Source organism: Trichomonas vaginalis, chromosome III (assembly GCF_026262505.1).
Source record: "Trichomonas vaginalis G3 chromosome III, whole genome shotgun sequence".
Lineage (NCBI taxonomy): Eukaryota > Parabasalia > Trichomonadida > Trichomonadidae > Trichomonas > Trichomonas vaginalis.
In genome coordinates this window covers 23,882,316-23,899,675 of record NC_067205.1, presented here as the reverse complement: position 1 = coordinate 23,899,675, position 17,360 = coordinate 23,882,316, and the positions used below count along the sequence as shown (strand labels likewise).

Here is a 17,360-nt window from a genome sequence, read left to right as displayed (position 1 = left end):
CTAATAGCTTCTTTATATCTGTCACTAAAGTCAACAGTATCTGGGAAACCACACTCTTCTTTAAGCATTTTTAAGAATTCTTGGTTTCCTTGTTCTCTACTTCTTTTATGTCCTTGCTCTGTTTGTGGTTGTTGTTGTGCAGGGTTTTGAACTGTCGGTTGCTGTGCTGGTTGTGGAGGTGGTTGTTGTGCTGGTTGTTGTTGTGCTGGATTTTGAACTGTTGGTTGTTGTGTTGGTTTTGGTGCATGCTTGTGTCTGTGTCCATGTGACGATGTAAATGTTTTAGGTAGTCCTGGTGCAGGTGCTTCTCTTGGAGGGTTTGGTGGTATATAAGTTCCACTAGCTAGTATATAAGTTCCACCAGCTGGTATATAAGTTCCACCAGCTGGCACATATGTTCCATCTGCAGCATAATGTCCTACCTGACTTTTCGTTTTTAAGAAAGCATTTACTAGGTCTGTTTTGGTCTGTTGTAACTCTTTTTCTTGACTTTCCACAACAGTTGCTCTAACGGCGTCATAGGCACTTTGAACTGCCTGTCTCGTTGCTGCATCTGTTATTTTCGTCATATTTTGTGCTACTTCTCTTAACTCTTTGTCGAAACCTTCAGACTTCAGTTTCTTTCCAGATGAGAAGTCGTTCACTAGTTTCACCTTACTATGAAGAGCTTCGAAGGCGTTCTTAAAGTCAGCATTTGTTAAAGCTTCATTTGAACTGTCTTCATCCGCTTGTATTTTTGTCCTTATTGACCCTATAAGCTGGGCTGCTTTAGCGTTGGCTTGGGCATCTAACCAGTCATTATTAGCTTTTATATATTCTGCGCTTTTCATTGCCTTTTGCATGGCTGCGTCGTTATTTTTACTTTCTTGTGCTAAGTTTTCATACTGTACGGTTGGTTTTGCAACTTGTAAAAGTTTTTCTGCTTTACATTTGCTTCAACTTCTTTTTTATACTCATCGCTATCCATATATGTCTTCAGGGCTTTTTGTTTTATCTCTTCATCTTTCAGTACTTTATATTGAGTAGTATGGTTTTTCAAATTTATAAACATCTTGTTCCATTTTTGCTACTTCTGCTGCTTTTTCTGACACTTTTTTCGCATATTCCTCTGTACTTAGTTCTTTCAGTTGTTCTTCTTTCTTCTTTTTCTCTACGTTTAACTCATTGAGTTTCTTGTGTGTCTGTCATATTCTAGTTTCTTTTCGTTTTCACTTATTTGTTTCTGTATGTCTATGTTTGACTTTTTGACATCTGTTATTTGATTTTTGAGTGAACTCAAAATTCATTTGACTTTGAGGGTTATAAGCTGTTCCGTCTGCAGCTCCACCATAGCCTGCCCATTTTCGCTAAAAGTGCCGCTCTTAAACCTCCACTCTGTGCACCAATAACTCGGTTTAAAAGCATAGGGTTGCTTGACATTTGTTGCAACATAGTGGGGTCATTCAGCATTTGTTGTTGCAACTGTTGTTGTGGTGTTAGTCTTACTTTTGGATGTTTCAATGCTCCCTTCCTCTTACGTATATTCTTACGTAGCTTACGTGGCATTTTAAGTGAAGTAAAAAACGGTTTTTGACAGATGTTTATATGACACTTTCTCCAGTTTATAGGACCTCTCTCATATTCTATCTTGTCATGATTTCATCGTAAATGTTTTGTCAAGACTTCTTCGTAAATGTTTTGTCAAGACTTCATCGTAATGAGTGTAAAGGACCAAAAAATAATGTTTATGTTAGAATGTTAGATCTAACATGTTTTCTAACATGTTTTCTAACATGGTCTAAAACTCTTGAATTTTCATGATTTCATCGTATATGTTTTGTCGAAACTTCTTCTTCGTACATGTTTTGTCAAGACTTCTTCGTAAATGTTTTGTCAAAACTTTCTTGTCTATGTTTTGTCAAACTTCATCGTAAAGACTTTGTTGAGACTTTGTCAAGACTTCTTCGTAAATGTTTTGTCAAGACTTTCTTGTCTATGTTTTGTCAAGACTTTCTTGTCTAATTTCTCATGAACTTTCTTGTCTATGTTTTGTCAAAACTTTCTTGTCTATGTTTTGTCAAAACTTTATTGTCTATGTTTTGTCGAAACATTTACGATGAAATCATGAAAATTCATGAAAATTCAAGAGTTTTAGACCATGTTAGAAAACATGTTAGAAAACATGTTAGATCTAACATTCTAACATAAATTATATTTTTGGGTCCTTTACGCTCATTACGAAGAAGTTTGACAAAAACATTTACGAAGAAGTTTCGACAAAACATTTACGATGAAATCATGACAAAACATTTACGAAGAAGTTTCGACAAAACATTTACGAAGAAGTCTTGACAAAACATTTACGATGAAATTCATGAAAATTCATGAAAATTCATGAATTTTCATGAGGTTAGAAAACATGTTAGAAAAGGTGTTAGATCTAACATTCTAACATAAACATTATTTTTGGGTCATTTACACTCATTACGATGAAGAAGTCTTGACAAAACATTTACGATGAAGAAGTCTTGACAAAACATTTACGAAGAAGTCTTGACAAAACATTTACGATGAAATCATGACAAAAAAGTCAACGGCTGGTCGGCTGGGGTTCGGTCCTCCTCTTGGGTAAAATTTCTTATGGGCTAGAAGGCACGAAGTGCCTGGAAGCCCCACTACCTTTTTTTTTTTTTTTTTTTTTTTTTTTTTTTTTTTTTTTTTTTAGGGTGAAGAAGATTAAATCGGGTATTTTTATTCATGACGATATTTAAACACTTTTTTATTGAAATTAGAGATTTGATAAATATCATATGGCTGTGATGCCAAAAAGTTACAATTACCTGATGATAAATGAAATCCTTTAACGCATTTAGTGCAATTAGAGAGTGAATTACATGTTTTGCATCGATTGGGGCATGAATCACATGTATTGGTTGTGATATTTCCATATTTACTATTGCTACAGGAAGTTTTACAATTTTGATTTTCTAAGAATGTATCATTATTGCATTTTGTGCAATTGTTTATACCTTTGCCATTGCATTCCAAGCAATTAATATCGCATTCTTCGCATCTTTTTCCATTCTTAAAGTAATGACTATCACAGTTCTCTTTGCAAACTGATCCTTGAAGTACGAGATCTCCATTGCATGAAGTGCAATTATTTGCCATTCCTTCACATTTGGAACAATTTGAAGAACATTTTGAACATACATTTGAAGAATTGAACCAATGATCATCACATTTGGTTTCACATGAATCTCCTTGCAAGACATAATTAATTGAACATTTTGTACATGTAGATTGATTTGAACAAATATCACAGTGCTCTGGACATTTCTGACATATATTTTTTTGGTCTGAATAGTATGTTAAATCACATTTTTCTTGACAGGATTTCCCTTGCATGACTTGATCACATTTGAGGCATATTTTATTCCCATCTTCATAATATCCACTGTTACATTCCGCTTGACATAAATTCCCTTGCATGACTTGATCACATTTGATGCAATTTTTATTCTCATCTTCATAATATCCAGAATCACACTGATCTTTGCAAACTTCATCTTGAATGACACCATTGCAATTTAAATTCTCTTGGCAAGTACCTTTAGAATTCACGCCGTAACCTTCTTTACAATGAGAACAATAGTTTTTGTTTTGAGCACAATCTTCACAATTTGCATCTGAGCAATAGTTAGAAATTCTTATTTCTCCGTTACCTAGTCTTCCGAATGGTGTAGTAGGGATGCGACGGTTTTACGCTATGACCGTTTAAAAATAGAATAATACGCCATTTTTGGGGCCGAATGGCGGCTACTTCGTACCCGCCATTCGGCCGAATAACAAAACAATACAAAATTATCGCCGTCCTTTTTTCTTCTTTCTTTCTTTCTTTCTTTCTCTTTTTTTTCCTCTCTCTCTCTTTCTTTTCTCTTTCCTCTTTTTACTCCTCTTTCTCTTTTCATCATTAAACGTAGAAAGATATATTAATATTATTTTAAAATTAAAAAAAAATAAAGAAAGTATAATAAGTAATTATTTAGTTATCGATATATATGTAAAGTGATAATCTGAGGATAATCTGAGGAGGAGTCTGAGGATTAGACCGAGGAGTAGTTTGAGGAGTTTGATGATAATCTGAGGAGTTGTCTGAGAAGTAGTTTCAGGAGTTATCTGAGGATAATTTGAGGAGTTTGAGGAGTAGTCTGAGGAGTTTGAGGATAATCTGAGGAGTTTGAGGAGTAGTCTGAGGAGTTTGAGGAGTAGTCTGAGGAGGAGTCTGAGGATAATCTGAGGAGGAGTTTGAGGAGTTTGAGGAGGAGTCTGAGGATAATCTGAGGAGTTGTCTGAGAAGTAGTTTCAGGAGTTATCTGAGGATAATTTGAGGAGTTTGAGGAGTAGTCTGAGGAGTTTGAGGATAATCTGAGGAGTTTGAGGAGTAGTCTGAGGAGTTTGAGGAGTAGTCTGAGGAGGAGTTTGAGGAGTTTGAGGAGGAGTTTGAGGATAATCTGAGGAGGAGTTTGATGATAATCTGAGGAGTTTGAGGAGTAGTCTGAGGAGTTTGAGGATAATCTGAGGAGTTGTCTGAGAAGTAGTTTCAGGAGTTATCTGAGGATAATTTGAGGAGTTTGAGGAGTAGTCTGAGGAGTTTGAGGATAATCTGAGGAGTTTGAGGAGTAGTCTGAGGAGTTTGAGGAGTAGTCTGAGGAGTTTGAGGAGTAGTCTGAGGATAATTTGAGGAGTTTGAGGATAATCTGAGGAGTTTGAGGAGTAGTCTGAGGAGTTTGAGGAGTAGTCTGAGGAGGAGTCTGAGGATAATCTGAGGAGGAGTTTGAGGATAATCTGAGGAGGAGTTTGAGGATAATCTGAGGAGTTTGAGGATAATCTGAGGAGGAGTTTGAGGATAATCTGAGGAGGAGTTTGATGATAATCTGAGGAGTTTGATGATAATCTGAGGAGTTGTCTGAGAAGTAGTTTCAGGAGTTATCTGAGGATAATTTGAGGAGTTTGAGGAGTAGTCTGAGGAGTTTGAGGATAATCTGAGGAGTTTGAGGAGTAGTCTGAGGAGTTTGAGGATAATCTGAGGAGGAGTTTGAGGATAATCTGAGGAGGAGTTTGAGGATAATCTGAGGAGGGGTTTGAGGATAATCTGAGGAGGAGTTTGAGAATAATCTGAGGAGGAGTTTGAGGATAATCTGAGGAGTTTGAGGATAATCTGAGGAGGAGTTTGAGGATAATCTGAGGAGTTTGAGGAGTAGTTTGAGGAGTTTGAGGAGTAGTCTGAGGAGGAGTTTGAGGATAATCTGAGGAGGAGTCTGAGGATTAGACCGAGGAGTAGTCTGAGGAGTAGTTTGAGGAGTAGTCTGAGGAGTAGTCTGAGGATAATCTGAGGAGTTTGAAGATAATCTGAGCATAATCTGAGGAGGAGTCTGAGGATTAGACCGAGGAGTAGTTTGAGGATAATCTGAGGAGTAGTTTCAGGAGTAGTCTGAGGACTAGTCTCAGGACTAGTCTGATGAGGAGGACTCTAAGGAGTAGTCTGAAGAGTAGTCTCAGGAGGAAGATCTGAGGAGGAGTCTTATGAGGAAGATCTGAGGAGTAGTCTGATGAGGAGGGGTCTAAGGAGTAGTCTGAGGATGATGAGTAATCTGATAAGGAGTAGTCTGAGGATGATCTGAGGATAACCTGATGACTAGTCTAGGAGTGGTCTAATAAAAATGTAAAATATTTTCAAAGAAAAAATTCTATGAATTTTATATTTTAATTCTTAGCATTATACTAAATAAAATAAACATAAATATCAAAATTTGAAATTGAAAACGCCAAAAAATTGATAATCCACATTCAATATTTTGTAAGTGGCGTACTTTTTGAATACTCGCCATACGCCTTGGAGTTCTCAATTTTGAATTCGCCTTTATTTGGGCGACCTCAGAAAAATACGCCATTAAGAAAATATTGTATGAGATTTTAAATTTGAACACGCTCTACCTTAAGGAATTAAATTTATTAAGATATATTTATATATAATAAACGATTACTTAAAAAAAGTATTTCATCGCTTATGTAAGTTTCAAAAAAATCACGAAAATAAAAAAATCAAGATTAAAATTTTATTTTTAATTTTTGAATTTCTCAAATGGCGAAATTTTTGGGCGAACAAAAAAATGTACGCCCGGTCAAATGGCGTGTTTAACGCATCCCTATGGTGTAGTTCCATCATTCATAGAAACAAGTCTAATTTTATCTATATAAATGTATGACATTCCACTTGTTGAAACAGCACCATAAGACAATGAAATATATGATTGTTTTGCTTTTATTCCGCATGGATATCCACCTCCATACCCGCTTGGTGGAATTTGGCTATAATATGTTTTAACACTTATATCACATTGGGAATCAGAAGGAATGATAACATTTGTTAAGACATTATATTTAGAATAATTATATGCATTATTAAGATTTCCTCCTGGAGCTCCTGGGCAGTTGCCTGCAGCACCTGATCCACCTGCTGCAACAATGATTGGTATGTTATCCATATAGATAGAGCTAGATCCACCACCTCCAGCACTACCACCTTCATTTACTTTAACATTGTTTCTTCCACTAGATCCTCCATCTGGAAAACCGCCTAAATTTGAATTTGCAGTATTTTTTACAAATTCAGAACCCTGACCTCCAACAGAAATAGTCAATTCTTTATTATTTTCATCATTATATAGAACACCTGAGATATATGATCCTTTCCCACCAAGAACTTTATCATTATTTCCACCTTCTGCTCCATAACATTCAAACAGATATGTTCCTTTTCCTAAACTTACACTCTCACTATATCCTCTATAAGGATAAATATCAGTCATGAAAAATTTTTATTTACTAATTTAATTGTTAAGCAAGAGTTTGAGAAAGGTAAAATATTAAGTTAAAATGTATATATTATATATTTGATATCATATAATGAATCCAATTTTCTGATTTATGTATACATCATAGTTTCCATTTAAAATTTCTGAGTTATCAAAAAATCAGATTTCCCCATTCAAAATTTAAAGATATAATGTTCATGCTAACAGTTATATTAGATCTGACGTATTAGTTTGGATCTTTAAGTCAAATCATTCTTTCTCAAAAGAAATTGGCGACTATTTTTATTGCAGGGGATTTCATGTGATCACCCCTAAGTAAAATTGAACAATGATTTTGTTTACTCTTGGCTTTCGTGTTTATTTAAATGAATCAAACATTACAGAGTATTTAAATAAACACACTGATATTCCACACCTTGGCATGTTTTTTTCTCCATGGTGTCATCATTGTCAAGAACAACATCCAAAATTCCTCAAAGTATCAGAATATTTCGAAAATGACACTAAAATTGGATTTTATGACTTCAATTGCGAGAAATATCATGAAAAATGCTCTGAATTTTCAGTCAACGCTTATCCAACTTATATCACGACTTACAATGGAACAAAAGTTCCGGATCATATGAAGAATGATATAGATTATCTTTTCAACCATGGCTTTACAATTTATGAAAAATACGTTTTCAATCCTTTAATTGAATATCAAAACGAAGGAATTCGCAAAATACCTTCATTCCTCTTTAATTATCCACCATATTCATACAATTTATTGAATAAAGTCCGATTTGCAATCAGAAATCTTGACGTTTCAAAATATAATTTTTATATTAATCGTACAAAACCAGAAAACATAAGTTTTCAGACAGATTTCGATAATATAATTTATTTAACCGAAAACTACACAGTTGATTCCATTAGAAATTTCGTTGAAAGCAATAATTTTACAGAATTTAACATTACCTTAGAAAAAATAAAGAAATTAGGACCCAAGATATTGATTTATATCTCAACATCCACGGATTACACAGAGTTTAACAAATACTACCCACTTTTGTCTCCTCAATGCAGAATGTTCCATTCTTCTGCATTTGGAACCGATCAAGTCCTCAAATTATTCAATTTAGCTGAAGGGAAACTTCCTGCTGCTGTTTTATATGAATCAGAATCTAATAAATCAACAATTTTAGAAAATGTTGATGGATTTTTGTCAATAGCGGACAAATTTGGTTTCTATATACCAAAACAAACACCATCTCCCTCTCTATCACTGAATAGAACTCCAAAACAAACAATTAGCCCTTCAATGACTCCAAATTCACCTGATATTAATACAAACAATTACCATATTAATTATGGTATTTATATTATTGCTGCTTTGGTATTTTATTTCGCTTTTGTTCATTCAAAGAAAATCAGAGCATTAATTAGAATGTATTTCAAAAAACTAATGTATTTGTGCTCCAAAGAAACACTTCCTTATAATCGATAATATTAATTCTATTCTATTGTTTTGAATAAATTTTTTTTTTATAAAATCTCTTTTTATCACCTTTCTGTCTTGATTTATTTAGCAAATATCTGTTCAGTATGTCCAATTCTTATAGATTCTGGCTGCTTTAGTAATGATATTAAAATATCATAGAATTAATCACTTGGGATGGTTATGGAGAATAAAAACCAAGCATAATCATAATAGCAACTATCAATAACGAGAAATACATCTATTTAAAAAATGGAAATCGAGAGAAATTTGTTGATTTTTTGAATGTACTTTGAAAAGTAGCAAAACGCAAAATTGTACTATATAGAAGATTTAATTGATATGTTTAAATAAGAAAAAAATTTAAACTTTTCAAATAAGTGGTTAAGTGTAAAACAATATTTATTCAATACTAATATGTTAATATGATTTTAGAAAATGTTAAATTTAAGACTTTTGTAAACATTTGAAAATCATTTGTTATAAATCTTTAATGTTCCTCTCGGCGTTGACTAGCATTCTCACTGGGAGGAATTAAGAGCTAACTGGTGGATGGTACTATGCCGAAACAAAAGATTTTAATCCAGTATCAAATTCTCTACAAACAAAATTTTCCTCAATCTTTAGAAAAGAGCATTATATTACACCGAGCAAGTACTTATCATACATTTCAGATGAACAAATAACAGCTTTAAAACAAGAGTTTCCATTGAAATTTACGAGATATCCAAAGAAAACTTTAAATTTCTTAAACTCAAACAAAAATAATAAATTTACAGTAATAGCAGATGATACATGGCAACCAAATGCAAAATGTCAAAAAATTAAATTTGAATATTTTGAATGCAACAGTCTTACGCAAAATGAAATAGACAGCATCATAAATCAAAGCATTGTACGTGAAATCCAATCTTCAAAACAAGCAAAACTTCAAGCCAGATATGCTGTTGGATATATTGAGAGCGGAAAGGATTATCTCTCTGATTACAATGGTTATTTTGAAGTCCCTCGTGTATTGTCCGATCTCGGCATTGATGGTTTCAATCAAATTATTACAATACAAGATAATGGCGTTGATTTACATCATTCTTACTTCTATGATCAGCAACAAACAGTTGAAGTAGGAGTAACTAATAATAACCATCGAAAAATCATCAGATACGATAATTACTCGAACGAAAATTCTGATCAAATTCACGGAACATTTATGGCCGGTTTAATCTCAGGAAATCCATACGATCATAGTGGTATCAATGATCTTTACAAATGTATTGCTTATAACTCAAAACCCCACGTTGTAGAAATGAATTTATATAATTCAACAGAAAATTTCAGCGAAATCATCCAAACAATGAAAGAAATAGACTCTCATATATTTTCAAACAGCTGGGTTTTCGATTGTGTTGATTTCGATAATTCTTCATATTTAAACAAAATTTGTTATGAAAATCCAGAAATAAACATCGTTTTTCCTGCAGGAGAAGAATCAATTGTTGTCACACCTTCTGATGCAAATAATGTACTAACTGTTGGATCACTTTCACAACTGAATTCAGCTAAAATCGAATCACAATCAACAATTTTTATAAATAATCAAATTTTGGCAAAAATTTTGGACGTAAACTATTCAATTGTAAAATACAGAAAAAGTTTAGAAAAAATTCCTTTGTCTACTGAAGAAAACGAAAATGGAGCAAGAATAAGTGATGAATGCCTTGAAACAACTGTTTCTCAAATAGTCATTTATAATAATCAAAGTTGTCAATCAATAACCGACAAAACCGTTTTAATCGTCGACAATCAAAGTGACTTTGAATCATTAAAAAATTTAACGGAGATTAATCTTTCATTTACTATAGATAATTCCACATTAAATGTTGCAAGTTTCAGTGCTCCTGGATTGACAGTTATTGGAACTAAAAAACCAGATATTTTATTACCAGGTGAAGAAATAATTTCTGCTAAGAAAGGATCGGAAAGTTTAGATTATAATTCATTAACGAAAATGTCAGGAACATCTGTTTCCGTTGCATTATGTAGTGGTTTGATTTCTTTGATCAGACAATTTTTTGTTGAAGGTTTTTATCCAACTTTTCAAAAAACTTTGGATAACTCGATTTCGCCGACATCGTATTTGATTAAGTCTATATTGATTAACTGCGCAAAACCATTGACTAATGATATATGGAATGTGAAAAGCGGCTATGGTGTTCCAAATATAACAGAAGGTTTAGGTTTTTCTGATTTTGGTGTCAGATTTTTAGATAAACAAAAAATTGCCAAAAAGGATCATAAAGTTTATAATTTGACATTGACGAAGAAATCCAAATTAGCTGTAACAATGAGTTATAATGATATTCCTTATGATATTGAACCGAATGGTTATGTTTCATTGAATGTTGACTTGAATCTTGTTGTTGTTTTAGAAAATGGATCAGTTTTTACAGGAAACTTTTATAACAAATATCAAGAAGAATTGTCAGTGAATGAAAAAGTTTTGTTGTATGATGTTGATCCACAGAATATAACTATTCATGTTTATTCTAATAATTTCGTGAATTATGATTATCCAGAACAAATTGAATTTGCTCTCTCAATTTTGGGCGGTTTTGACACATCTGACACCACAACAAATCCTTTAGAATTACTTGAAATAAGTAAAACAAATGTTCCTGGTAATTGCAGCGGTTATGAGCATGATGAAAACGGTTTTTGTCAATGTCCTAAAAATTTGAGAGGTACATATTGTCAGATTCCAATTACACATTTAGCAGAGAACACTTATAGTTCGAGAATAGAATTTGAGTTTGCATGGAATTGGGGACAAGTTCAAACAACAACAATAACTGCAAAACCAAATGAAAATACTTATCTTTATTTTGATATCCCTGAATTTTGTGAATTTAATATTATTTTTACAAACAGAAGATCCGGAAATCTTTATACATCATTGACATTTTCAATGGATAAAACTAGTTCTCTTAACAATTACGCAAGAGCTGTAACTCCTTTACAACAATATCAAGCAGCATTTACAAATATGTTTAGATCTTCAGAAGGAACATAATATTTTTCATTAACAAGATTTGAAAATGTTGAAGTAACATTTTATATAACTTTGTATATTATTAGATTGCCTCCTCCAATACCTTTTCCTTCTCCTACTTTCATGCCTACACCTTTTGAAACTGTTTATGAAACAATCAGATATACAGACATGGAAACTCCTTATGAAACAATTCCAATGACTCCTTTTGTTACATTTGATGTTACTCCTTATTCTACATTAGAATATACTTCCAAAGAGACACCAATAGCTACAATACATATGTCTCCTTTTAAGACATTTGTAGAGACACCTTATGATACGCTTTCTATAACTCCTTTGTTGACACCTGTAGAAACAATTCCAATGACACCAAAGAAATCTCCAATTTCAACATCTGAATATACTCCATTTATTACACCAGACAAATCACCAATACAAACACCAGCAAGAACAATCAAAATTGAGGATGGTCAATCAATAGTTGAAACACGAAATTCGGATAATGCTAATTCTGAATCAGCTGAAAAATCAAGTCAAAAGAAATATACATTTATGTTTGTTGGAATTGCTTGTTTCTTCTTGTTAGTTGTCATTGGAATTGTTTGTTTTGCTTTGTATATGAGACACAAGAACAATGTTGAATATGATTCAGAAACACCAGAAGTAGAACCACACGAAATAGATGAATTCAAATTAGTTATGATTCAGAAATTTAATATTTATTTGTTTTTTATTTTGTTGATTTATGAATTAAAAGTAGTATATGTTGAAGGGTTTTGTGACTTTTTTTGTAAACGTAAGAATTCATACATTTTTGAGCGATTTTGTATCATTTTTTTTTACATATGAAGTAAAAAATGTATGATTTTTACGGTTTTTATTCTTACGTTTTTGAATAAATCAAGATTTAAAAATTTTCAGAATCGTAAGAAATTTTCACTAAACCCATACATAATGAAATAAAAAAAAATAAAAAAAATAAAAAAATAAACTTTAAAAATTCATGTCTTACATTTTTTGAATAATTTATTTTTTTAATTCGTAAGAAAATGAGTGTCAAGACTAACGACGTTAAAAAATTGGGATTCACAAACGAGGAAATAAAGGATATATTAGAGGAGGCGAGTTATGAAGTTAATAAATATTATTTAAGAAATTGTCAAAAATTCGCGGAGTTATTAAATGATTTAGATTATGATGGAAAAATGAATAAAGATGATGTTATAAATTTTTTATATCCCACATCTGAAGAAGAAAAACCTAAAGAACCTGATGTTTTCCCTGAATATTATGAAGAACGGATTAAAGATGATGAATATGATGAAATTGAAAGACTGGAAAAAATAAGAGATGAAATAGATGAAAAAATTAAGGAATTAAGAGAAGTTGAAAAATATAATGAGAATGAAGTAGAGGGTTTAATGAATATCCCAGCTTCAGAATCAGAAGTTCAAAAATCTCATGAAGAAAGATATAAAAATTACTTTTTGGAATCTACTAAAAATTTATTAGATGGTGAAATAGATGAAACACTTTCAGAAGAAGGCACAAAATTTATTCATAAACATAAGTTACAATTTATTGACGATGGAGATTATCCATGTATATTACTTTCACCTCCTCTTGATTCTGAAAAATTCAAAAAAGCACTGAAAAATGTAACATATGCAACAAATACGATTAAGAAAGAAGACCATGATATTTACACAAATTATTATTTAAATAAATGTACAGGTGTTGATAAAGTTTTTGATTTGTTAGATAAAATATCAAAAGAAACAATTGGTACATATAAAATTTTATGCGATTGTGGTTTCATTATTGAAGATACCAATAATGTTTCATATGAAAGAACAGCACCGAAGGAAGACGAAGTTGAAAAGTCTATACCATTCGTTATTAAGAACATAAAAGATATGAAAACTTATAAACATTATATTTATTCATTTATTTCAGAAAAAATGGAAGCAACCCATAAAACATCATCTCATCATTTTATAGCTATTCATACATTCCTTTTCAAAGTTGTGAAATTAAATAAGACAGGAATTAGATTTAATGTATCAGGGTACGCATTCTTGAGTAAATTAAAATGTATTCGTCACGTCGCAGATGATAAAAATTTATGTGTTCTTAATTCATTTTATGGACTTTAGCCCTGGACTTTAAAAAAAATAAACTTTATTTTTATTTATTTTTTAATTTTTTATTCTTACATAAATGAACAAAAACGGAACAGCTAAAATGAATGATAATCAAATTAGAGCAGAAGGTAGAAGGTTATTTAAACGCTTCTATAACATTCCTGATGGTGTTAATCCTAAAACTCGTAGAAGTTATTTAAATGAAGCCATAGATGCATATGAAGGTTTACATTTCATCAGAAAGTGAGAGGTTAGCAAGAATGTTAAACGTTAATATTGATTTTTATTATTGTGATCCTCAACCAGAAGACGTAGACATAAATAAGGTAGACTTTCCATTAGTGGAATCAATAATGATAGATCCAGAATTTGAAACAGTAAATATTTTATTAACACAGAGTCCATGTGGAAAACTTCACGCTGACAGAATTACAGACGTTGAAGCACTCACAGGATATAAAGTTTGCCCCTTTTGCAAAGAAGAAGTATATTCTATCCGTGATGACCCAGAAAGGAAAAACCAAAGAAGATTTTTAAAACATTGTGAGAAATGTAAAGAAAATAATGGAAGATTAATTCAAGACGTTCAATTGCAAAACACACAACAACCATATGCACCACATATCACGAAACAGAAGATATATCAATGGCTATTAGCTCACAATTTGCAGGAATATTATAAACCAACAAGATATTATATTACTTTTGACTTCGAAACATTAGAGACTAAAGAAGAATTACAACTTTCTGAGTGTGCAACTTTGAACGCTTACTTAAAACCATTTATGGTATCATCAACTGTCAAAATAAAGCCGCAAACGGACTCTTTGAGTCCTGAAGGTCTTTCAGACCGAAGCGGCGAGGTCGTAGACCGTGATAAAACATATACGAGGAATTTTTGCTTAACATCAAGTGATTCGTTCATCTCTGATTGGATTGAGTTTTTATTTTCAACCTGTTCATTAGTTGCTAAATCAAATATTGAACAATATGAAGAATTAATGAAGCCGCAAACGGACCAAACGGCGGGGACTTTGTCCCATACATTAAATGAAAAACAGAAGGAAGCATTTAAAGAACTTCTAGATGAGGAATTCAATAAAGTGAATATCATAGGTTTTAATTCGGGAAAGTTTGATTTAAATTTAATTCTTCGTGATTTAAACACTGCAAAATGGAAAATAAAATCAATGCTGGGTTCTTCTTCTCAATTTAAGCAAATCATTGTAAAGAAAACAAACTGTCCATATGAATTAAGATTTATTGACATCAGAAATTATATAGCGGGTGGAACATTAGACCAATTCACTCAAGATTTCGGAAACAATAAATCACGTGTTAAATCCTTTTTCCCTTATCAATTCATCACATGGGAGAATTACGAAGATGAATTATATAAAGTGGAACCATTCACTCAAGATTCATTTTATTCAGCATTAACTCAAGAAACAATATCCGATTCAGATTATCAAATATATCTCAATGATGCTAAAAATTTTGAGAATAGATTAGAATATTTTATTCATTATTGCAATAAAGACGTTGAAATTATGATTGACCCAATTGATAAAATTATTGAAGAAACATTTGTTTATAAAATTGACATGCTTCATAATCTTTCTTTATCATCAATGCATCAATGATTCGTTACGCGTTAGCATATAAGAACTTCAATCCTAACGAAACATATCCAGAAGAAGAAAATGTGGAATCAAGTTTTGAATTAACAAAAAAGTATTGGAAATATAAAATTGATTCATATAAGAAACAAGATGAAAAAGCAGAAAGGGATACTAAAAACAATGTTTCAATGGATGACTATCAATACTATCACGATTTAATCCTTTCATCTAAATGCAAAATGTGTGGTAAAGCGTTTACATATGCTAATAAACCAACTTAGATAGAATCGATAATGAAAAACCACATACCAAAGAAAATTGTCAGTTAATGTGTTGTTATTGCAATGTCGTAAAATCAAATAAAGATGAAGATGTTCAACGTTTAAGAATCAATTTAAGAAATTATGCATTAAAAAATAATTTACCAATGACTCTAGATTCAGTTGAAGCTTATCACATCCTCCGTAATGGAATTACTGGTGGTTTATCAAATGTTCAACATAGAGTAAATCTTAAAGGAATCACGCACATTAATAAACTTTCATATAATCCAGAAACTAAAACTGTATCAAATGAGGACACTTCCAACATTATGACTCATTTCGTTGGTGTTGACTTTAATTCATTATATCCTTCATCATTTTCATCTAATCCTCATGATTTCATTCAATATACTGACCATAAAATGTATATGCCGGGAAGATTGAATGGTGTTATCATTTGTGATACAGCAACAAAGAAAGCAAAAGCATTGGGAATAATTAAGAAGAAAAATACTTTATTCGTGGCTGAAGTAAAGGGTCACATTGATGAAAAATACATTAATGATTACATAAACTTTTTACCGATAATAAGAAACTTAGATATTATCACAGATGAAAAAACAATTGGCAGTTTTATGTATAATTACATGAAATCAAACAATCTACCAGTTGACCAGAAACAGAGAAAATTAACTCAGTTAGCATCAACACACAACCAATATCAACCATTTTCTTCTTATTATCTTTGGTATCTAATAGACAGATTTCATTTTATCATTGATGACATTCAATCAATTTTAACATTTACTAAAAACACTTGTTTTAATGAATTTGCGAACGAATTTATGAATGAAAGACAAAAGGCTGAATTAGAAGGAAATAAAGGAAAAAGTTTATTTTGCAAGATTTCACTTAATGGATCATATGGTTACGATGCAATGAATACACAAAATTACGCAAAGATAAAATAATGAATGCACAGAAGGCACGCGTTGCATGTATGTCAAATAAGTTTAAAAACATAAGAGAAATAGGTGAAGATACGTATCAAGTGATGCTTAAAGATAGATTTTATAGATGTGATACATGTTTACAAGAGGCATTCTTCACTTTAGATAATGCTAAATACTGGTATTTGGTTTTCATTTATGATTTTATGTATAAATGCATTGAATGTTCGTTTTCATTTCATTGAAGGTGATACTGATTCATCTTATTGGGCTATTGCTGGCGACCCAAATCTTCCTAACACTCAAGCATTTCAAGCAATTGTTACCGATAAAAAATTTTATGATAAAAACATTTACAAATTCGCACCTTTTGATTTCTTTTGTTTTAATGAGAAATTTAAACCTAAATTAAAGAATAAAGCTGAAGAAAAAGCACATGAGAAGAAGTTATTGGGTTTAGCAATTGAGAAACAAGGTGATAACATGGTTGCTTTATGCCCAAGTGTTATACATCATTCAACGGTTCAATTGATGGAAGTGATTTTAAAAAGATTGCACAAAAAATGAAAGGAGTTAGTTTACGACAAAATAAACAATTAACACCTAAAAATTATTTGGATATAATAAATGATAAAGTGATATTTGATGGTCAGAATATTAATTTACAACTTAAAAACGGGTCAATGACTCGCTTAACAATTGGTAAGACTGCATTAACAGGAGCACACACTAAGGCTGTATGTTGTGAAAATGGATGTTGTATGCCATTTATTTAATAAAATACCACAGAAGAGACAAAAGGAACCGTTAATAATGGTTTTGTACTATGATTCAAAGAGGTGGGCACCCTTAAAACATTTATTTTATTTTTTATAAATGGATAACACAGATTTAAAAATTTTAATTGATGATTTAGTATTTAATCAAAATTTTCTTGATTATTATGATTTAAAAGCATATCTCCAAAAATATAATAAAAATATAACGGGTGATGA

At 31.6% G+C, this 17,360-nt stretch overlaps 5 protein-coding genes across 5 annotated transcripts, besides 1 other annotated feature; 2 read left to right on the top strand and 3 right to left on the bottom strand.

Annotated features, from left to right (window-relative positions):
* Positions 1 to 3,002: 3,002 nt before the first annotated feature.
* Positions 3,003 to 3,254, bottom strand: TVAGG3_0753370 (uncharacterized protein; the record flags this gene model as incomplete). Its single annotated transcript, XM_001307041.1, has 1 exon — positions 3,003 to 3,254. One exon carries the CDS (start codon positions 3,252 to 3,254, stop codon positions 3,003 to 3,005), a length of 252 nt encoding a protein of 83 aa, XP_001307042.1.
* Positions 3,255 to 4,032: 778 nt separating this feature from the next.
* Positions 4,033 to 5,698, bottom strand: TVAGG3_0753360 (uncharacterized protein; the record flags this gene model as incomplete). The annotated part of the gene is made up of 1 exon (XM_001307042.2): positions 4,962 to 5,399. One exon carries the CDS (start codon positions 5,397 to 5,399, stop codon positions 4,962 to 4,964), a length of 438 nt encoding a protein of 145 aa, XP_001307043.1.
* A 431-nt stretch (positions 5,699 to 6,129) lies between these two features.
* TVAGG3_0753350 (serine-type endopeptidase protein) lies at positions 6,130 to 6,896 on the bottom strand (the record flags this gene model as incomplete). Its single annotated transcript, XM_001307043.1, has 1 exon — positions 6,189 to 6,851. The coding sequence occupies one exon, from the start codon at positions 6,849 to 6,851 to the stop codon at positions 6,189 to 6,191; it is 663 nt and encodes a 220-aa protein (XP_001307044.1).
* A 56-nt stretch (positions 6,897 to 6,952) lies between these two features.
* Positions 6,953 to 8,370, top strand: TVAGG3_0753340 (cell redox homeostasis; the record flags this gene model as incomplete). The annotated part of the gene is made up of 1 exon (XM_001307044.1): positions 7,186 to 8,346. The coding sequence occupies one exon, from the start codon at positions 7,186 to 7,188 to the stop codon at positions 8,344 to 8,346; it is 1,161 nt and encodes a 386-aa protein (XP_001307045.1).
* A 360-nt stretch (positions 8,371 to 8,730) lies between these two features.
* Positions 8,731 to 12,242, top strand: TVAGG3_0753330 (bifunctional inhibitor/lipid-transfer protein/seed storage 2s albumin superfamily protein family; the record flags this gene model as incomplete). Its single annotated transcript, XM_001307046.1, has 1 exon — positions 11,507 to 12,235. The coding sequence occupies one exon, from the start codon at positions 11,507 to 11,509 to the stop codon at positions 12,233 to 12,235; it is 729 nt and encodes a 242-aa protein (XP_001307047.1).
* A 225-nt stretch (positions 12,243 to 12,467) lies between these two features.
* Positions 12,468 to 17,360: part of a mobile genetic element that runs on past the window's edge.